Source organism: Callorhinus ursinus, unplaced genomic scaffold (assembly GCF_003265705.2).
Source record: "Callorhinus ursinus isolate GAN/ISIS: 27379988/994484 unplaced genomic scaffold, GSC_fseal_2.0 scaffold23, whole genome shotgun sequence".
Classification (NCBI taxonomy): Eukaryota; Metazoa; Chordata; class Mammalia; order Carnivora; family Otariidae; genus Callorhinus; species Callorhinus ursinus.
In genome coordinates, this window is record NW_027397085.1 from 17,356,559 (window position 1) to 17,379,771 (window position 23,213).

At 37.4% G+C, this 23,213-nt stretch overlaps 1 protein-coding gene across 2 annotated transcripts in view; it reads right to left on the minus strand.

The window, feature by feature from the left end:
• Positions 1-22,962, minus strand: part of RAB3C (RAB3C, member RAS oncogene family) — a 291,655-nt gene extending 268,693 nt beyond the window's left edge. Inside the window, exons 1-2 of one of the 2 annotated variants that reach the window (XM_073905444.1) lie at positions 22,711-22,962; positions 3,796-4,023 (exon numbers count right to left, since the gene is read on the minus strand). In XM_073905444.1, coding sequence (XP_073761545.1) covers positions 3,796-4,023; positions 22,711-22,728 — 246 coding nt within the window. In that variant the 5' untranslated portion in view covers positions 22,729-22,962. Of the gene's footprint in view, positions 1-3,795; positions 4,024-21,909; positions 22,093-22,710 lie in introns of those variants that run through there. The other variant, XM_025892455.2, reaches the window with a different exon arrangement.
• Positions 22,963-23,213: the final 251 nt, after the last annotated feature.

Sequence of the window (23,213 nt, forward strand, 5' to 3'; positions counted from 1 at the left end):
ATGAGGTTCAGAGAGCTTCTGGGTTGGTGAACACATCAAGGTGCTGGGAGTATGGCATGCCCAGAAAGGGCATGGAAGCTGCGTCTACCCTCCTTCCCTGAAACTGCCCTATTCTTCTCTCCTGTTTGGCTGCTACTGAGTTCTATCCTTTATAATAAACAGGTAATAGTAAGTGAACTGTGAGCTATTCTAACAAATTATCGACTCTGAGGGGTGGAGTAATGGGACCCCCCCCATTTAGAGCTTGTAGGTCAGAATCAGAAGCATAGGTAGCCCAGACTTGTGAGTGGAGTCTGAAGTGAGAGAGGTCATTGTGGCGGAATGGGGCCCTTTATCTCTGGGGTCTGTGCTAACTCCACATAGTTAGTATCAGAATTGAATTAAATTGTAAGACAGCTAGTTGATGTCTACAGAGAGCTGAAGAATTGACTGGTCTAGAAAACCCACACATTTGGTGTCAGAAGTGTGAGGAGGAACAGACTTTGCAGTATAAGCTAAGATGATTGTGGATACCCGAAAGAGTCAGTTACAAATTAATGTAAGTACATAAAAATACCATAAGCTGGGAAAAATAGTTAATTGGTTATTAAAATACTACGAGATAAAAAATCATCAATGCCAAATATATTCCCAAATAAATGATTTATTGAAATACTAAATGCTAAAAACTGTACACAGCTAAATATTTTCCAACATACTTACATGACAGCATAAAGCAAAGATCCCTAGAATTACTATAGTTATACCTATACTTAGGCATACCACCCTATTACTCTTTTGGTTTTTGGTGGGTTTTTTTGTTTGTTTGTTTGTTTTCACCCTATTACTCTTTATCCTATCATCCTCGGCATGCCTAAATTCATTAAAATGGCCAAACTTCTTCAAAATTTTCTTCATTTAAGATTGCCATCATTTAAGATTGCCATCTTCACGAAAACACCACCATATTCAAGAAGACTTGATTATGGCAGCTTGGTAAAGGGGAACAAGCCCAAGCATTAGTATCTGATAGACCCATCCTGGAATCAGCCACTCATCACATCATCTTGGGCAAGCTACTAAACTTGCCTTACCTTCAGATTTCTCAAGGCAAATAAGAATAATAATAATAATAAATGCAAAGTTGGATTGTTGTGGGAATTAGAGCTAAAGCAAAGATAATGCCTGGCATATGGCAGATGTTCAATAAATGCCAGTTACCTATAATACTTACACAGTTGGTATTTGCTTATAGAAGTTTATAATTACTCCATGAATGTTAATTTCTTTTTCCAACCAACGATAAGTTCAGTGAGCACAAAATCTTTTTATAGTACTTCTTTTGAATGTTTCACAGTCTAGTAGACCAGTTGGTATACAGTAGCACAAAACCCAAATTCACATCCCTAGAATCATAGATACATTAAGAGTTCTTCATAACCCTAAAGAGGAAGAAATGAGACAGCTTTAATTATGAAGATAACAGTGACCATCAAACTACTGTTGTGACTAAGGAGAGGGCAAGGTGGAGGATTCCTGAGTGGCTGACCCCTGAGGGAGTGCAGATATCCACAGAATGAGAGAATGGAAGCTCTTGAATGAAGTCCTGGGCTGAACTGGGCTGTGAAGAGAGTTGAAGGTTTTGGAAGAATGGTGGATTATAGAAGATTAGAGACAAATTTAAAGAGAGTTGTATGTCAGGGCTTTTTGAGTAAAGTGATGGGGAGGTGAGAAGCATGAGGAAGTATGAGTGTGGAGGCAGCTGAAAGATCTGAGTTAAGCTTAGGGTGGCTTAAAGAAGAGCAATTTTCATCCATGAGTAAGACTTACACAGAAGTAACTTCATTTCAACCCCCCCAGAAAGGTCAATGAATCAGCTCTGGTCTGGTACTGGCATTGATTGTTTTGAAGAAAATACGTTTTTAAATATGAAATAATTTATAATTCTCAAAAACCATTTATATTATTTGAAATATATCTGTTTTACATTAAGAACAGATAATTATGTACCACTACATTTCTGTTAAAAACCTAGATTGAGAAGTTGCTAGAGATTATTAGACTACATTGATATTTTACCTAAATGATCACAACGGCCATCTTTAAGCATCTGTAAGGTATAAAGCAGTGAGGAGAAACTAGGAGCTGTCAGCCAAAGGAATGTTCTTTTAGTAGCAGAAAAAACACGGTCAGAGAATTTAGAGATGTCTGGTTACAAAATTAATTTAATTTTCAATTCACCAAAGCTTCTCAGAGTTAAGGGGCCTTTCTTAAACCTGAATATAAAAGTTATCTCGATAATGACAGTGGATTGCCTAAGGCTCAAAAGGAAGAAAATAAATCAGGACCCAAATGTGAAGCAATGAACATAGCTCTTTCTGTCTCCATAGACAGAACTGTGTGTTTAAGTTCCAAAGAGGGACCCTCTCAACAAAAATGACTTTGGGGACTAGAAGAGTAGTGAAGGGGACTACTTTTCCAAGCTCTTACACCAGTTCTAATTAGACTTGGAAGACTCCAGAGTTAAAAGAAGAAAAAGAGTAAGAGTCTATTGTAAACTTCCTAGAAGGATACCTGTCTGTGTACATACCTACATCTTTAAGTTTACTCCTAAGAGCTTTAAGATACTTAAAGGTCATTCAGTTTATACAGATATTTTAATAGTGTTATTTATTTTTTAGAAAAGTTTAAATGCTACACTCTGGGATTTATCTTTCTTTCAGCTCTCCCTATTTGAGGAAGGAGATTTATCATCAGTACTAAAGATCAACCCTGGGGCCAGCACAGAATGGTAGTAGGTATCAGAAATGTCTCAGAAGAAGATAGAAAACACCTCTTGGGAGCAAATGCCTTTTTATAGCTCAAGTCAATTTGAGTGGCAGAGGCACAAATAAACAGGAAAAAGGAGTCAAAACTTACTGTGGAAATGTTCCACACCATTGTACCCATATATTACATGATATACAAAAAAATCCTTACTATATAATTCTCTCTTGGTATGGTATGACTAATTTTCACTTCATTCTTATATTACCTTGAACCTGTTACCCACATACATTTTTTTTTCTGTTTCTCACTTGCTATTCTCCATTCTCTCCCAACATTTAGTTAAAGAAATTTTGATCTTCTGCAGCAGTGGAAAGAGGCAGAAAGTTAGCCAAATGGTCTCAAAACTTATTGGGAAACCTTCTGCTTAGAGGAAAACCTTGTTTAAAGTAAATATTTTATCTCATTTGTTTTGTTTTGTTTTGTTTGTATACATAAACATAACTCATAGAGCTGAGAAAACAGTCTGTGAAGTATAAATAGACCATGTTCAAAGTTTTATCTGGAGCTTTATAAAGGGACCAAACCTAAGTTTTCTCTATGTATGATCATTTACCTTCTTCTTTATAGTGCCCAGGACAGCATGCTTCCTATGACCTAAAAGGCTAGATTGACTTTGCCTATTTTGGAGATTACAAAAGTGGAATTGAGGGCTGCACAGACTTGTTCAAGGTCATACAGATGATAAAAGGCAGAGCATAGCTTCTCACTGATTGTTCCTTCTACCACCAGCACAACACATAATTGGATTTCCTTTCTTCTGAAGACTCTAAGAAGGATCATTTGACAACAAGGCATAATTTAGCCTCCATACCTTAAAGAGGCATCACTCTACTATCTTTGAAACAGAATAGAATTTTCCAAGCAAAGAACCTGGAAATGGAAGCTATGGACGCCATGGGGACAGAACAAGGCAGAAAGCATTTCCCTTAAATACGTCTATGTTCAATGCCCTAGACTGAAGAACATTGTCATTTCAAAGTCACTTACCCAAATCTGAAGCTTGATTCTCTTTTCATTTTTGAATACGGTTTTTACTTTGAAATCGATCCCAACTGTGCTGACGAATGCAGATGTAAAGGAGTCATCCGCATAACGGAACAGGAAAGATGTTTTCCCCACACTGCTATTGCCGATGATGAGCAATTTGAACATGTAGTCGAAGTTCTGATCAGAGGAGTCTTTCTGGCCATACCGGGCATCTTGGGAAGAGGCCATCTGTGGTTAAAAAAAAGAGAGAGAGCAAGAGAGAGATGTGGATCAGTCTTCCATTTGATATGAAGCTAGCAGCACATTCATTATTGGCCTTGCCAGAAACAGATGTCAGACCACTCAGGAGACCAGTTGAGCATCCTCCCCAGTTTTCCTCTGATGCTGGTATCCATGGCAATAATTGCCTGCTGGAAGACAGAAGAGCAAATCTTACAGCTCTTTCCAGCTGTGTTGGTGTTTGTCACTGCTCAGCATTCAGAACCAATCAATCAAAGACACCAAAGGAGACATCTATAAGGGTTACATGAAAAGCAAAGATATGAGGAACTGGCCAGAGCATGTGGGCTCTGAAACTTTATAATCCCAGTGATGGACACACCAGTGTCTGAACAGCATGGTGTTTCTTACTGAATTATCTGAATATTAGAGTCTCTCTTATTTCCTAGGAAAGTGCACCCAAAGCATGTATCTATTTCATCTATTAACATCACATTAAAGCAACATCCTAAAATAAATGGCAGTCCCTTCAAATTAAAAATGACGATGGCAAGTATTTATAGTTCAAACACTGTGAGAAACTTATTTAACCCTAACAACAACCCAATGAAGTAGGTTCATATGCAAACGAGAAAATTGAGGCTCAGAGTTATTAAGTAATGTGCTCAAGTTCACACAGGTGAGGAGTAGTAGAAGACAGAATTCAAATCAGGTAATGTCGTGACAGGGCTCACGTTCTTAACCTCTACTCTAGCTTTCAATGATGACTAGGGAAATATGCACATGTGCTCTAAAAGACAATGTAGGAAATATTCATTATGAAATGCAACACTGAAGAATCCTAGCTGGGTTCAAACCTTGGCTCTACCATTTCCTGGCTGTGTGACTTTGGGTTGGCTTATTATTTTAAAATAGTGTGTCTCAGTTTTTTCTCTTACATGAAATGGGAAAAAATATTATCTAACTTGGAACATTTGTAAAAGAATAGATGATATATCTGTAAAGCAGATATGTGAAGCACCTAGCATAGCATAGAGAATGATCTTTATTATTAATTATAAATGCTTTATATGGATGTTGATTTTTTTCTCACTTTTTTGATGATCACCTTAATATCACCAAAGTTGATGCTGCCTTACTTCTTAAGGATTTTATTCATTTATTTTAGGGAGAGAGAGAGAGAGAGCAAGCAGCAGGAGGAGCAAAAGGGGAGGGAGAGGGAGAGAATCTCAAGCAGACTCTGGGCTAAGCATGGAGCTAAGGTGGGGCTCGAACCCACGATACTGAGATCATGACCTGAACCAAAACCAAGAGTAGGACACTCAACCAACTGAGCCACCCTGGTACCCAGTGATGCTGCATTACTTCTAAGTGCCATTCGGCTCAAAAGAAGTGTTTAGATGGTGAATCGCACTGATTAGTGCATTTACTTACATTTTCTGATGCTATGAATTCTTTGGCAATTGCTGTGGTATCCAATATACTCCAACATATTAGCCACTAGTCACAAATACCTCCTTATATTTAAATTAATTAAAGTCACATAAAATTTAAAATTCATTTCCTTAGTCACACTGGCAACATTTCATGTGCACAATAGACAATAGCCACAGGTGGCCAGGAGCAACAATACTGGACATACAGGTACAGGGCACTGGCATAACTGCAGAAAATTCTATTGTGCAGTGCTAGGCTAGACAGATAGTCTTTTTTTCATTTCCAATAAAATCTGATGAATAATTATCTTTCTCTTGGGGAAGGTGGCCAAGAGAGAAGCCTAAGAAGATAGTAGAATGCTTGAAACAGTAAATAGTGCTCAACCTCATCTAAGACAGCATCAGCTGTTCAAGTCACATGCGTTGTGTTTATAAACAATTAAGGCAAAGGGGGAAAAGGAGATGGTGAGATAAATATATCCTCTTTCTACAGATACTTAGTGCCAGTAAGAGAACACAATTATATGTATAAGAATATAGGAATAAGGACAAACAGAAAATCTGTATGTATTATTAAATTTAAGGGCAATACAAATTTTGATTACATTGCACACTTATTAAATATCAGCTTAAGCATTTGTCTTTTTAAGTCCATGTAACCACACCGATGTCTTCAATAATTACAACTTGGAATGAGTGCTGGTGAGCGAAACTGGGCCACTACAACAGGCAGATATGATTTTCCCTTCTGGCCCAGGCAACTACATGCTAAAGTAAACCTCCCCCAACACAAGCAGCCAGCCAAGGACAAAACAGGATTATAACTGTGGACTATAAGTTTGAACAACGATGTCTTGCTCTGATGACTTCTGACGCCCCAGAAAGTCAGGAAACTGTTTCATGTGGCACCCCAATTCCCAAAAACATAGTCCTTTCACCAATTAATACAACCCTCCTCCCTATGGAAGTGCTAAGTTCAGCCAAGCCTGCAAATGGCCTTTATTAAGATCTTTTATAGGAACCGGCCCAGATGCTAGGTTCTGGGTTAAGAATGTTCAGCTAAGCCACAGTCAGAAAATAGACACTACAACTTTCCTAGAGCTGCCCATACTCAGCCTGATAGCCTACCATATATTGCATCCCATCACTATAGGGTGGTATCCAACTGAGTCCTGTGGATCTCCAGGATGCCTTACAAGAAAATGTGACTGACAGCTGCTATCAATCCCAAATCCTATTCCAAAAGTGGATTACAAAACCTGCAGCAATATCAACATCATCAATACAGAGACTTTTTGAATATAGTTATAGAGATTTAGATGGAGAAAACCATATTGGGGCTTTCTCTGGGATGAGAAATTGAGGATGTTTAATTTCAAGGGCTGATATACCCTGCAGTGTCAGTAGCAAAGAAGGTGGTGGGAGCACAGAAGGTGTCTAGGATGAAGGAGGACAAAGCTGGTAAACAGGTGTATCCAGAGCCTCTACAGGACTAATTAGAAGAGTTTCCTAACATGCTATTCTTGGAGATAATTTTTTTAACTATTTCTTGATTTATATACCCAGTAAGATTCACAAAGAACCAAAAAAAATGTGCATTGGGAATGCATAGGTCTTTCATTAAAATTCAGAATGATGAAATACATCCTGGCCCAGAGGATTGAGAAAGAAATTTCCCTAATCTTAATGAGAATGGAAAAGAAGCAGTTTGACAGCATATGAATGTCAGAGACACTTGTCTTCACTATGTCAATTTATTGACACTTCTAAATACTAAGTCGTGTGAACATTTTCATAGTTTTCATGGAAAAATATAGCTGATATTTGAAAACATGAGTACATATGAAGTAACCTCCCAGAAAGTAAATCAGATTTCATAAAAGATAACTCTTGAAAAAAGGTGACTCTTTAAATTGCATTAATCTTGAATTAATTCAAAAAAATCAGGGAGTTGGAAAGAATCTTCAAAGTAGTCCAACCTTCTCCTCATCCCAAGAGTTCCTTCTGCTGGCATCTCAACATCTCAAGTTAGTATTCTAGCTGGGCCCTTCACACAGAGTGACAAAAAGTTTACTACGAGGTTGTGAAGTACCATATTCCATTGCCGAACAACTGCAGTTTTTATAAATTTCTTTCTTAAAGTTAAAATCTCCTTCCCTATAGCTTCTTCCCATGTGTTCTGGATTCTGCCTTATAAATCAAGGGAGTTGATTCCTCTCCCATCTGAGAGAACTTGAGGTGACTGAAGGAACAAATCACAGCCCCATACACTTCCTCTCACTTGAATGATCCCAACTGCCTTACACTTTTCCCCACGCAAGTCATGTCGGAAAAATCCCCCATATCCTGCTAGATTAACTGACATCTCTCCAGATGTCAAAGACCCATGTGTGGCTCCTGAAATTGGTCACAATATTCCAGATACAGTAGGGCAGAGTAAAATGCGACTATTATATTTTATCACAGCTCACTTAATTAGGTCTCCTCAAATGCTCAGGACGTTTTTCACATTAACTGTAAATAAACATAGGTCTCCTCTATCCCCATTCTATACTTGGGCAATTGATTTTTTTAATGGAAATGCCAACATCTATATGTACCCTGTTACATTTCCTCTTGTTTGTTTTGATTTACAATTCAATTCTGATCTGATAATTTTATGTCTTTTCATCAAAAACATTGGTTATCTCTTCCAGATATGCCATTCCTAAGTTTGATCAGTATGCATTTTACATATTCATTTAAGGCTCTGATCAAAATGCTAATCAGTTTGTAGACAAAAAACAATAAACCTTTTACCCTGTTGAATATATATAAATCTATAGATGAGACCTCTACAATAGGTCATCAAGGAATTTGGCAAACTTAAAGCAAAGCCTTAATCTCTGGGACTTGGTGCACTGGGAAACCATTAGGTGTGCCTTGGTTCAACAACAGGTGAACAGATCTTGGATTTAATTGATGTGCCAGTTTTAATTTCAATTCTAGTTTCCCCAGAAGTCCTACTGACTAGGGACCAAACAGATTACTTCTGACTAACACATGCAATCACAGACTACTTCAGAATTTTTGACATTTGTTTTTCAAAATAAATGGGAAAAGCAAATTACTTTCAGGGATTCCTCTGGGCACTTAAGAATCTAAACTACACTAAGCTATTTTGTGGATCTCATGAGAAAAACAAAAAGAAGTCATTTTAAATGTACTACATTCCCACTACTTCTAGTGATATCAGCCTGAGGGTCAATGGGAAGATGAACGAGGGTAAATTATCCAGAAAAGGACATGCAGTTCTTTGAAACTGGAAGGATGAAAATGAGGATGGGGTATATGTATTGGAAGTATAGAAATACATCAAGTAGTTTCAAATCTTTATCATTGTTGCCTGGGAAAAAAAGAAAAATCATAATAAAAAGAATTATTCCTGAGAACTCTAAAGTCAAAACTAAAATTTTAAAACCAACCAGGAAAATATGAAAAGTTAGGGTTCCCGAATGTCCATCATCTGGCCCCCAGATGATTTCTCCTGGGGAAGGTCTTGGTCTGTGCAATTCGTTGCCTCCCTGTTTGTCTCTCGGAATGGACCAGAATTGTGATGCTCTTTGCAGTCTCTGGCCAGCAATTTCTCCGTGTGTGTGTGTGTGTGTGTGTGTGTGTGTGTGTGTGTGTGTGTTGTCTGCTGCTCTTGGCTCTGAAATGAGCCAGGGGAGAAGCAATAAAATACTTCTCATGTCGCTGTGGACACATCACCACTGAGCTGAGAAGATGCTGTCCAGGAAACTGGAAGCAGCCAAGGCACTAGACAATTCAAAGTCGAACACTGGCTCTGAAGCAAACGGCCTGGAAAAGTAGGGCAGCACTCAGAAATTGCCCTTGTCTCTTTTCTTTGTGTCAGCAGGGAGTGAATTACTCTTTCACAGGACTCAGGGGAGAGTGTATATGACGGTATGCCAAATGATATTAATGCTTCCAAGATGTAAATCACTGTATATTTTAAAGGCGTTGCTTAAGCTACATTTTACAGTACTACTTTCAGCCCATCTCTGGATCCCCATCTCCTGGATAGCTTCTCTCGTAGATGAGTAAAACTTTCAGCTTATGTTAAATGGTAAAATCACCACAATAACAGCCCTTACAGGCACTGTACTGCGTGCTTTCCACACATGATCACACCTGATCCTGTCACTGCTCCAGTATATCACTATCTATTAGTACCCCCATGTTAGCAAAACAGTATGCTCTGGGTGTATTTAAAAAGGGCTCCTTCTCCCTCCCCCTGCCAAAAGCATGAGGGGATTTTCTCTAACCCTCACTGTGAGAACTTGACAGGGGTCCTGAGGGTAAAATTCACACAAGTGTGCCCTCCCCCAAACTGCACCCCCTGGAGCTTTTATCTCTTGGACTTGTCCACCCTGAGCCACCAGAATCTCATCAATTACAGTTCAGGTTTTCCTACCCCAGTAGTGGTTCTCATGGGAGTTTCTGTTCCAGGCATTTGTGATTTTCTTTATCAGGTTATCAGTCTCTCCTATCTAAGGGGCAGCATTTTTCTCTCTGACCTCAATTCTCTAATGAACCTAAGAGTTGGTAATTTTCATTTTGTGTAGTTTTTTTCTTATGTAAGGATGGGAGTAACAACTTCCAAGCTCCTTATGCACTGGAGTGGAAGCCAGAAGTCATTATCCCCATTCTGAAGAAGAAATTAAGGTAAGAGTATTTAAGAGGAAATTTTGGTAGAGGGGTCCTTGTTTTTCAATAGGTTATCCTGATTTCTCTCAGCATGTGTACTGAGCCCTCATTATCTGGACCAAATGTGTTCTTCAACACATTTGGGTTCAGCTAGTTCACTCTTCTCTTCACCAAACTAGCGAGCCTCAAATTCCAACCACAGAGGAAAATATTGGAGGAGGTATTTTTCAGACTCTTTGCTTCTAGAAAAAAATCTATTCCTTTGTTGAAGAAAGGCATGATCTAATCTTGATATATTTTAAAATTCATTATAATGGTTTTTTAATCTTGGAAATCTAGATGTATATAGAAAAACGAAGCATATCAAACCATGTAAAAACAATTCCTACTAGTATTGAAGACCACTGTTCTCCAGCCCACACTGGAGTTCACTCCTGGTATAGTTACAGAGGGTTCCCAGAGGGAGAGGGAGCATGTATGGGGGCTGTGCAGCAGCACAGTAGAGGGGATGCCCAGTCCACAGAGAGAGAAGAGTGTAAACAAGGTTTTCTGGGAAGGGAACAACATGGCTGGGAGAGCTCTCCAGATTGGTAGGATATAATCCTGACAGCTGCAATAAAGTAGAATCCTGGTCCCAGCAGTGCCTGCACATCCTCATGAATGCTGAAGCCAGAGGGTCATTAGTGCAGTCCTGCAATGCTGATGAGCACCGTAGCTAATACTAATCCATGCCTAATAAATCACAGCATGAAGAAAGGTTGGAAAACAAGATTCCACTTCTTTGCTAGCAGTTCTGAAATTATGTACATGCAGATACATCTGTGAAAATAAAATTCTATATTCTTGGTGTGATGTGAATATGGGTAAAGAGTACATACTCTATGGTCAGGCTGCCTGAGAAGGAATCCCAAGTGTGCTACTTGTGTAAACTTGGTCAAGGTTTTTGATATTTTGTTATTTTTTAAACTATGCTAAACTATAATTTCCTTACCTATAAAATAGGAATTGTAGTAAGATCATCAAAGTAAAATTGTTGGCATGTGCTAGATCCTTAATTAAAGTCATTCACTTTCTTCTCCAACTAACATTGACACTACTCTCTGAAAATGGAAATGGTCAATTTTACAGAATATGCTTCTTCTCATTTCCTAACCTTAGAGGACACGAGGTTTGATGCCCAACACTTCCACTCTGTAGAGTTTCATAATTACTGAGATAAACACCTAACTCTTTCCTTACAAATACTATGGCATGGAACAAAGAGCACTCATCAAAATACCTCTCAGGATAGAAGCTGAGGCCTGTGTACAGATAGAAGTGTTCTGTGGTCTGTAGAGGCTATGGGGAAGGGAATGTGGCCAATGGCCATATGCCCTGTGGTAGGACCTATCCTGTGACATTGTGGCCACACAATGTTACTAAAATCATGAAACTCTTGGGCGTGAATGGACTTTTGTAGAAACTGGGAGAGAGTTTCATGTCTAGACTCATAAGGGGGCAGAATTTGAGTAATACATGGTAAGAAAAGCATGAGAAAGGAAGCTCCAGGATTGCAAAAGAATTGTGGGGAAACTCCTCTTATGTGGCTTTACTGTTGGCTTTAAATGAAGTTCAACCTAATTTCTGATACTAAATTTGATAAATCATCAAAGTCCACGATACCATCATAAACACCAATACTGTATCATACACTTCAAGGTTGCCAAGAGACTAGATCTTAATTGTTACCACCACATAAAAGAAATGACAGTTACATGACCTGATAGAGGTGTTAGCTAATTCCACAGTGGTAATCATATTACAATATATAAATGTATCAAATCAACATGTTAATACCTTAAAATTACACAATGTTGTATGTCAATTATACTGCAATAATAATAGATTTTTAAAAGTCCACAATATCATTATTTCAAGGTGAGAACTCATTAAGAGGCTTACAAACTATATATATATATATATATATATATATATATAAAATCATGCATATTATCTGGTTAACTCCATCCTTTCCCAAAAACCTTCTAAAACAGCAAGGGTTTGTCACTAAAGTGAAATTCCATATAGAAAAGGAGAAGTAGAAAAGAAAGAGCAACACAAGTTTGGGATTTGGAAGTGAATGACTAAAGAAAAGGGAATCTCAGGTCTGCATAAGAACTCTTAACCTACAGAGCCTGAAATGGCCTGGGGACTGGAGATGCCAGGTGTCTTGATTATGTGGTATGGCTAGAGTGACCAACTCTCCTGGTTTTCCTGAGACTGAGGGATTTCATGGGACACTGCAGGACTTTCAGCTAAAACCATAAAGCTGAGATGGCTGGTCACCCTGACTAGGGCATGCAAACAGGGGGAATGGCTGAAAATCCAAGCCCCACATCCCTCTCTGACCCCACATGGCCAAGAAACCATTTTCTCTGTATACAACTCTTTTAAAACAAAACTGAGATTAAAATATTTTAAAAATCAAGTATTCTTGACATCTATACTCCTATATGCAGATGTCAATTTGTCAGTTTATAAAAATGAAAGGGACCCTCTCTTAGCAACAAAATGTAAAAAATCATTTAAAACTTTTCTCATGGACATGAATAAAATATACATAAGCTTTCTCTTCATTTCTTGGGAGCAAGAAAGAGCAGACATGGTGTTCTCAAATACCTGCTCTCTCTAGTTGGATACATTTTTATTCAGGAATACAAAACTAAATTCTCATAGGATACATTAGATCTGAGATTCCCAAAACTAGGGAAATGTACCTGAATTCTACAGAATTAAAATAGCCAATGTGGGTCCAGGCATCCATAATTTTTAAGCACCCCATGTGGTTCTTTTGACCAGTCAGGTTTAGAATTCATTGGGTTAGCAAATGTCCACATGGAAGCCAGGGCAGGTGTACATTGTCAAGGTGTCAGGGATAGATGTAAGAGGAGACCGAGTAATCTGACATTTAAGCTGAGATCCCCAGGATGTGGAAAATGGGATCCTAGCACTCTCCACCAGTTGCTGTCTTCACCAGACTCCCCTTCTGCCAAGAGTGACAACAGATCTCATCACGATAATGTTGACTTTGCAAAGAAGTCTACACTCGAGAATGCCCAGCCTGCTTAGATAAGCTGATTTCTGAAAAAGTGTGTTAATTATCTTAGCTATGGTAAGATCCAGAACCTTCTACGGGCCAGTAATATAACTCACTGTGAGGTCTCTGTCAGAGTATGAGGAGGTATGGATTGTAAGAAGCAGTAATCATGTTCTCAGAGCAAATGTGGCTCTGTTCTGCTCAGCTCTGTGGGAGTTGGCCTTGACTTTCTCCATCAGTCATTTTTAAAAATAACACACAATTGGACTTTACTTCTCCTCACTCCATAAGAAAGCACCTGACAGCTACAGGAGGCCAGTGTCCATGTAGAAACTACAAAATAAAGAATATCTCTTGTAAGAATACCTCTTCCTGAGAAGAAAATAAAAACTAAACAGAATAGATATACCCACTACTCTGTGGTATAACGAAAAGCCTCTCTTAAAAATACCTAGTAAAATACTCTAAAAATTCCCACTGGGGGAAAAAAAGCCTAAATTTTAGTATTAATATATGTATTGCCTAAGGAATTTTTATCACTAAACATTTTAAAACATTAAACATTGTAAATATATTAAACATCGAAAAATATTAAAAATTATTTTAAAGACGTAAGCCCTTTAAAAATACCTACAGAGATTTGCTATAAAGATTTCTTACAAATCCTGACATTTCTCTTCCCTTATTCCATTCATCAAGGTAGGTCATGTATAGGGGCAAATATCCCGTTCTTGAGAAACTTGGTGGGTTAGTAGTTTATGTACTTGTGTTTCTATACTGTGCAGGTCCACCAATTAGAATGACTTACAGAGCCACTTTGCTAGTTACAATCATCCCAGCTTTTCATTCAAAAGCTGTTGCTACTATTTACTACAAAAAAAACAAGCCCATCCATGCAGTTATAAATGAGCATTCACATCCCCAGGTGTACTGTGTTCCTGTTGTCCCTTTTCATCAGTCCTACCACTAAAACAAGTGCTCAATGAATTACAACATTCAAAAGAAAACCAAGAAAACCCATCTTTTATTGCAAACACCATAGATGAGAGTCATATTGTACTAACTGGTACATATATTCTTTCTCCAAGCCCTATAAGCTTCCTAAAGCTATGGTCATTTGAACAGAAATTATCAACATTGGCTTGCAAGCAAAAGAAGTTACTTAGACATCAATATCAATAAAATATCTGAAAAGTAAGCAGATATTTGGAAAATAACAACATACTTCTAAACCCACGGATTAAGGAAAATAGCACAAAGAAAGGAGCAAAGAGTTTGAAATAAAATACAGTGCAAATACTACACTCAGAAATTTGTGAGTGTCAGCTAAACTAGTACTTAGAGATTTATTATTTTAAATGGTTATGTTTATTAGAAAAAAAGAAATATTTAAACTCAGTGATCTAAATTTCTACTCTAAGGAGACTGATAAAGAGAAGGTCCTACTAAAGTATAAGTAATACAGTTATTTTTAAAATGCCCAAATCAATAAAATACAAAATAAGCAACCAAAAAGTTAACAAAGGCAAAAGTTGGTTATTTGAAGATATTAATGGTATTGATAAACATCTAGTAAGATAGTTGGGGGGGGATTCAAATTGTCAATAATAGAAATGAAAGAGGAGATATCATTATAGATCTTAGAAAAATTAAATAACAAAAATATTTTGAATATCTCTGACTTTCCCTTCTTCCACATTCTCTGACTGCAGCCAGAGAAAGTTCTCTGTTCTTAACAACTCATGTGATTAGATTGGACCCACTTGATAATACAAATTAATTTCCCTATTTTAAAGTACATAACATTCACTGCATCTGCTAAGTCCCTTTTGCTTTGTAATATAATTTATTCCAGGGATTGTTCCAGAGATTAGGCCATAGATATCCTTGGAGGAGGGAGGGTGGTTATTCTGCGTACCACAGTATACTAAAGGGAGATAAATTATACATGATAGATCAATCAATCAATGAATAGATAGACAGATAGATAGATAGAACAGACAGTTGAATGACAGAGATATTTGTATATATTTTGATAACTGAAGTTGTTTAAAATTGTTTTTCCACAAAGAAAAGTCCAGGTTCCCATGGCTTCATTTATGAACTCTATCAAATACTTTATGAACCCAAATATACCAATCTTAGATACCAAAATCATTTGGAAAACAGTGGAGAAAAGAAAACTGCTCGGTTTGTTTTAAAAGGCCTGCATAACTTCAATATTATAACATCATAAAAGCATTACAAGAAAATCACATACCAATATCCATCATGAATTTAAATGCAAAAAATCTTCAAAGAAATATAATCAAACTGAATCCAGTGATACATAGAAAAAACAATCCAGTATAGCTAACTGGGGTTTATCTAAGGAATGCCAGATTAACTAAAAAAATCAATGAATATACTCCAACAAAATACAGGAGACTCATTATGCGATCACCACAACAGATGCAGGAAAACTATTTGACAAAATTCAACACTCATTTAATGTTAAAAACAAATTCAGCAAATTAGGAATAAAAAGAAATTTTCTCAGTATAATAAGGGTATCATACCAATAATAACAACAGCAACAACAACAAAATAACTACAGCTAAGTTAATACTAAATGGTGAAAGATGTAAGGCTTTCCCCCTAAGACTGAGAACAAGATGAGGATGTCTACTCATCATTTCTACTCAACATTGAGCTGAAAGTCTTACCCTGTGGAATGAGATAGAGGGGGGAAAAAAAGGAGGTCATTGGAAAGGAAGAAATAAACTGCCTTTATTTGCAAATGCTACTACTGTTTCTGTAGAAATTCTTAAGCAATCTAAAAAAACCCACTAGAGCTGAAAAGCCCCTCAACAGGTGAATGGATAAAGATGTGGTCCATATATACAATGGAATATCACTCAGCCATCAGAAAGGATGAATACCCAACTTTTACATTAACATGGATGGGACTGGAGGAGATTATGCTATGTGAAATAAGTCAAGCAGAGAAAGTTAATTATCATATGGTTTCACTTATTTGTGGAACAGAAGGAATAGCATGGAGGACATTAGGAGAAGGAAGGGAAAAATGAAGGGGGGGGAATCGGAGGGAGAGATGAACCATGAGAGACTATGGACTCTGAGAAACAAACTGAGGGTTTTAGAGGGGAGGGGGGGTGGAGGGATGGGTTAGCCTGGTGATGGGTATTAAGGAGGGCACGTACTGCATGGAGCACTGGGTGCTTTACGAAAACAATGAATCATGGATCACTACATCAAAAACTAATGATGTATTGTATGGTGACTGACATAACATGATAAAATAAATTAAAAAAAAAAGGAAAAAAAAACCACTAGAAATAAATAAATGTAGTAAGGTCTTAGGACATAGTCCAGACAAACAAATCAAAGGAAGTGTAGAGTCCATATATATATATATAGAGAGAGAGCCCACTTATAATGAATAACCTAGATTTCATCAAAATTTAAAAAATATTCATCAAAAGATACTATTAAGAGTATGACTATTCAAGCTACAGACTGGCAGAAAATATTTTTGAAATATATATATTAATATATATTAACAAATTAAATATGTGTAAGTATTTATATATATATATCTGACAAAAAACTAGTTTCAAATTCATATAAAGGTCTACAAGTAAACAATGAAACAACCTTCCATAAAGAACAAATGGTTAAAGAAAACTTAAAAAAAGGAAGATATACAAATGACCAGTAGATGAAAATATGCCAAAATCACTGGCCATCAGGAAAATGCAAATTCAAATCACAATGAGATGCCACAAAACACACATTAAAGTGGCCAAAATTAAAAGACAATCGACACCATATGTTGTTGAGGACTATAAAGTTACTAGAATGCTCATGCATTGCTGGTAAGAATGTAAAATGGTACTACCATTTGACTTTTTTATAGAGTTAAAATACACTTACCCTTTATCCCAACAATTCTACTTCTAGGTATTTATCCAGGAAAAATGAAAGCATATTACAGAAGACCAATATGATAATGCTTATAGCCTTAACCATAACAGTCCCAAACTGGAAATTACCTCAAAATCCACCAACAGGAGAATGGATTTTACAAGTATGGAAGTATGGTAGATTAATACAAAAGTTTAATATGCATCAATAAAATGGAATGATTATTGATACATGCAACAACATAGATTAATCCCATACACAGAAAAATAAGAAAGACTCAAGAGTAGATAATGTATGTTCTACTATATTTTCATATTGTCCGTTTTACAGAACTACATGAACTTCTAGAATAAATCAAGCTGCTTTATGCTTTATGATTAAAAAAAAGTTAAGACTTTAAGTTAGGGGATTGACTGGAAAAAGATATGAATGAAAAAAATTCTGGGGTTGGTTGGAAATGTTCTATAGCTTTATAGTAGTGTGTGTTACAAAGGTATATATATTTATCAAAAATCATTAAATTGTTCACTTAAAATTTGTGCATTTTAATGTATATAAGTCACTAAAAACTGTAAATTAATAAATTAAAAATGCTAAAATCTACCTAATTCCAAGTAAATCTAAAAGATTTCATGTTCACAGGTCATGCTGACCTACTAAGATTGTTCCTCTGGACCCTCTGAACCCAATGAATGAAAAACAGGAGAAAATGGTTGGATAATCTTTTACCTATACAACATTACCTATACAACTCAAAATGTTGTATACCTTTATACTTAGGTATAAACCTAAGTTTATACTTAGGTTGAATGTCCTTTGTGTATCAACAGTCCGAGGAAAACCCATTCCTTAGCATAAAAATGTATTTCTTTCTTGGAATATGATGGTAAGAAAGGGAATTTTCAGTTCCAGTATAAGCTTAGAATGGCAGGGGAAAACTGTGGTTACACTATGTGATAAATCCACAACTTCTTAGAATGAAAAAGTGGAAATGGAAAACAATTCTTACATCATAGAAGTTTTATTTTTACTACAGGTAATTCCCCTTTCTGTACTCCACTTTCCTTTATAGAAGAAGGATGGATACTTCCAGAATTTGTTCAAATAGAGTCAGAAAGTCTTTGTTTCTCCAATGTCAACAAGGAGTTTTCTCTGTTTCTGTAAGGGGTGAGGACTAAATTTTCATTTCTTATAAAGGGTTCATCACAAGGCTAGATTTGGTTAGGCATCAACAATAATGAAATGCAAGAATTCCAAGTACTTCCACAGCCAAATGAAACAGTGATATTTAGACTTTAATCCTTTGTAGGTTGTTTTTGTATAAAGGATGACTGTATTTAATATCTATTATAGTTTTCACCTCAACTTTATCTTCAGCATACATCTATATTCTTTCTTCAATCCTCCTCATTTTTAGCCAAACAACTTTTTTTTTTATTTTGGCACTCTGCTTCATGCTTTGGGTTAAATGTTTTTCTTTGATTTCTTAAATAGTATGAAGGCTGTACATTTATGAGATGACCCGGAAAGCTTGAAGATAACAACACTAACGACCAGCATTTAGTGAGAGACAATGGATCCCACTTTGGTCCTGCAAGAGAATAAGTAAATCTGCAAGAAATTGAAATTCCAGAGACAGAAATCAAACAATTTTTTAAAACATTGGCCCTTCTTAATAATTGGTTTAGTTTACACAAGTTTATTTTATAAATAGGACAATTTTTCTTCCTTCTGAACAAAATGAATAAATCAAACTATATCAATAGTGCCTTTATTCTTTACATCACCTCTGTGTGTCTTCTTGAGGAACCCAATAATAGAAGAAAGAACATGGAGTTTCTAGACAGAAATCTGGCAGATTTTGATTCTGTCATGTTGGAGAAGTTATTTAATCTTAATCAGCTCCAGTACCTTGCCTGTAATTAGGGTAATGGTGACCTCTAGGATTGTTTTGTATTTTACACACATACACTCTCTCACACACACAAACACACACACACACACACACGCAATGAGATCTGAATGCAAGGAACGGTGCTTGGCACAGACAAAGCACTAGATAAACTAGAATTTCTTCATTCTGGCTCTTGAATCAAATGACAATTTGTTCACCAGAGTTTTGCCCTCAAGTCATGAGCACTGCTATTCCCCATTTCATTTGGCCTTCAGGATTTATGGACTCACTGAATGAGAAAACACAAAATGACCATCTCCTGCATTAAAATTCTAACCCATTATTTGGAACACTTACCAAATGCTATTCCTGGTTATTTAGTCACAAAGGAAATATAGACATCAAGACTATCATTATGTATTATTTTAATAGTCACTATAAAAAACAATTATTATCCCTCATTTTGCTTCAATTCAGAGAGAAATATTCTTCAGAAAAAATTCATATATCAAAGACAACTACCTTGAACAGACCACTAAGCTATTTATACAGGCACATCAAATGCTTTTTAAAAGACATTACATAATTTTTTAAAGGCTTCCTTGAATTAAGAAAATAAGTAAATTAAGAAGTCAGCAATTAAAGAGCTTGTTTTGTTTCACATCAACAAATGGACTAAATATTTTTAAATGGGAAAAAGAGTGTCTTAGGATAATTGAACTGTAAAATGAGGATTTTCTTGTGACTCATTTTTCAAAAACCTAAGTAAAAAATTGGAGGCGTATATCTCAAATGATGATGTGGTTCAGTCTCTAAATAGGAAAAAAAAAAGAAATGTCAACTATTTATCTTATTGCATTTTCATGTATCACAGTCACCTGGAATACGATTGTGGGTCCTGAGACATTACTTGCCACTTAAAGAAAATATAAGGCATGTTTATAGTTTTTATTCTTCCTATCATTATATATATTTAAAACCCTGATAGTAATATATTTGAAAACCTGATAGTCATCATAGCAACAATTTACTTGTTAAATGGAATCAGTGAATGTGTTTTAATTAAATATACCTCAGAAAATAATCTTTGATTTCTTAAAATATACACATAATTCATTATAGAATTTGGACATTTAATTTTTAAATTTCAAAAATCTAGCCCAATTAATAAAATACAATATAAAAAATAGCTTTATCCACAAGTAAACTAATTTTATTACCTATTTTTATAATTCTCCATTGAAGTTCTGATTAAAATAGAGAATTATAGTGCCTAGTACATAGTTGATATGAAATAATTTAAATTCTTCCTAAGGCATTAATTTCATACAGTCTATGACATTTTAATGGCCTTGCGAACATTCTAAGCAACTCTTCTAAGAAAATAAAAATTCAGATGCAACATAGTTTTTTTTTAGTAATTTATTTTGATAGACTTCAGTGCATATATGAGGTTGACTTTAAATACTAACAGTCTACTTGTAAAGTCTACTGTCAATGTTTACTTATAATCAAATATGATTAATTTAGCCAGTTGGCTCCTGGCAGTACCCTCAGTAATGGAAAATTATCATAAGCCAATATATCTTGATTACAACAGCCTGTACCTTTATTGTCTGTCCAGATTCTTTTCACATCAGGTCTATAATGAAAAGCTAAGTCACAAACAGAGGTATTAGAAGATACACAATGGGCCCACTGTTTTCTAGAACAAATCAAATTTTCAATAACTCATAATGTAATTTGAGGGCTTCCATTATATAATCCTTCAACAAACAATTAAATTCTACAGATTTTTTTTCCATTTAACAATGAATTCTACAGATTTTTCCCGATGTTAAATGGAAAAAAATCTGTATATCTTAATATACATAACCCATAAATTAAAAGTAAATCAAAGCATATGTTTAAAGTCTTTGATTCGTGAAGAAAATAATTGGGAAACCTTTAAGCAAGAATTAAAGGCAAATATTTATATTGTTAGATTTGGCAGCAGAGGTGGGTTCTCAAGAGAGATAACATGTTCCAAATGTATTCCATTCTCCTCTCAGCCCCATTCATAAAGTGCCTCTCTATTACGCAAGGGGATCACTCTGCTAGGTTAATGAACACAGCTGATGTTTAGCATTAACTGGTTGTACATACAAAGGAGAAAGCACCACTCATTTTTACTTAAAAACAAAATCTGCTTAAGCAACATGCTTAGGCAGAGGCATCTTTCCACCGAAGTCGAAGTAAGCAAACCTAACTGAATGGGGAATCGGAACATACAACAAATGGGCACACCACTCCGGAAAGCTCAGAGGGGGTTCTCCAAAACGCAGGAGTAAACCAGTTCTGTGGACAGAGATTAAAGGCTGCCGTGCCTCTGGCATATGTTTACTATTCTCCTCTGATTGTACCAGGACCCTAATTGACGACAGGGACTTTGGGGGACCCTAACATTGTCTTAGCCTTTCTTAACGCACTCTTAACCAATGCAATTCACTCTATCCCAACTCCAAGAGAGACCTCGCAACCCCAAACCTGAAGTCCCTGCACTTGCACCGGGATCACAAACCAGGCCAGCCAGGAGGGAAGATCAATGGCAATACGACACTGCATGTTTCCCTGACTTTTGTTTGCTCGGGTTTGCATTTTAGACGGACATTCACACCCTTCTTGCGGAGCCTGGGAAGATATTAAATACCCGTATTCCTCATCAAGACAGCCCAATCACAGCCCCGCGGAGCGTAGAGGAACCCAACGGTGTCCCCAAGACGGAGTCAGAGCCTAGACCTTCCCTGAGGTCGAGCACAATTTGTGCTTGGAGCGAGGGAGAAAGCATCTGTTATCAATTCCTTCTGAGGCCACAATTTTCTGTATAGACCCACCTGCATGGGAGCTTCGTGTCTCATTGTTCTCAAAATGTCCTTTCTCTCTGGTTAAGACAGAGCTCGCTCGGGCGCTGGGTCAAGCATGCACAGCCCGCGCGCTCCACGTTCCACACTCTGCACTCTTGGGGTTCACTAACCGGCTCCAACATCAGCACCGGAGCTGTCCCCTCCTTGGCGCAGCACACGCGTACTGGCCCGGAGTCCCGCGCGCTCCTGGGAGTTGTAGTCTTATCCCGCGGAGGTTTTCTCGCAAACCAGCGAGCCCTGAACTACATCTCCCAGCAAGCAAGCACCTAACAGGCTGTCTCCTCCAGTCAGACTTGGCCGCGGAGCCTCCCTTCTCTCCCCTTGAAATCGCTCCCGGTTGTTACTGCTCGGAGCCTCCCGGCCCATTTCTTCGCAGGAGAGAGTGACTCCAGCTCGTATCAGCGGGGAATTTTTCTTTTTTTACTCACAGACTTCTGTGTCTAGATTGTGATTTTCTGGTTAGAAAACGCACTACCTTGTGCTAGTTCCCAATACAAACGAAACCGGCGCTGCGTTCTGGGACTCTCCGCCCTACACCTCCTTATCCCGAAACGGGAAAGTTTACATATTTCCATAGGCAGAGTGGGGTAGTTTTACAATCTCATTCAACAAACACGGGGGAGAAAGATGATGAATAGTACACACATAAAGTAGTTCACTCGCACAATTGCAGTGACAAGGCACACACACACACACACACACACACACACACCAAAGTCCGTCAAAGCGACATTTCGCGCAGAGCATGCAGAGCAACTCCCTTCTGCTCACCTTTCCGTACAGCTCCATTGCAACTCGAGGTCCCAAAATTCTCAGTAACGCCTGCTGCTACAAATGAGGTTAGGGTCTTACGCAGGAAGCTGAGCTAAACGCACAACACAATAGAAGGGGTGGGGGTGGCGGCTGGCGGAGGGAGAAACGAGGGACGTGGAGAGTACAGCTGATTTAGATAGATGGCTTCTTTCCTCTGGAGGGAAAACGTGGAGTCTTCAAGTGGCAGCTGCAGAGAAAGGGCTGAGACTCTCTTAGCAAGTGCATGGAGCGCGATTGCGCTGGGCAGCCCCTCCCGAGTCCCTCCCCCAGGCACCTTCCACCGTCATTAGCGCGCACACACAGGCGCTGCTGGCCGCAGGCTGGAGAGCTGATAGGGCACTGGGTTATTTACCCAAAGCAAGTCACATAAAATGAACACATTCATCACCAGAGCCCAGAAGCACCGTCACAGAATGAGATAGGAGACCTCTATTAAGTTATCCTGTTCTTTCTTTAACGCA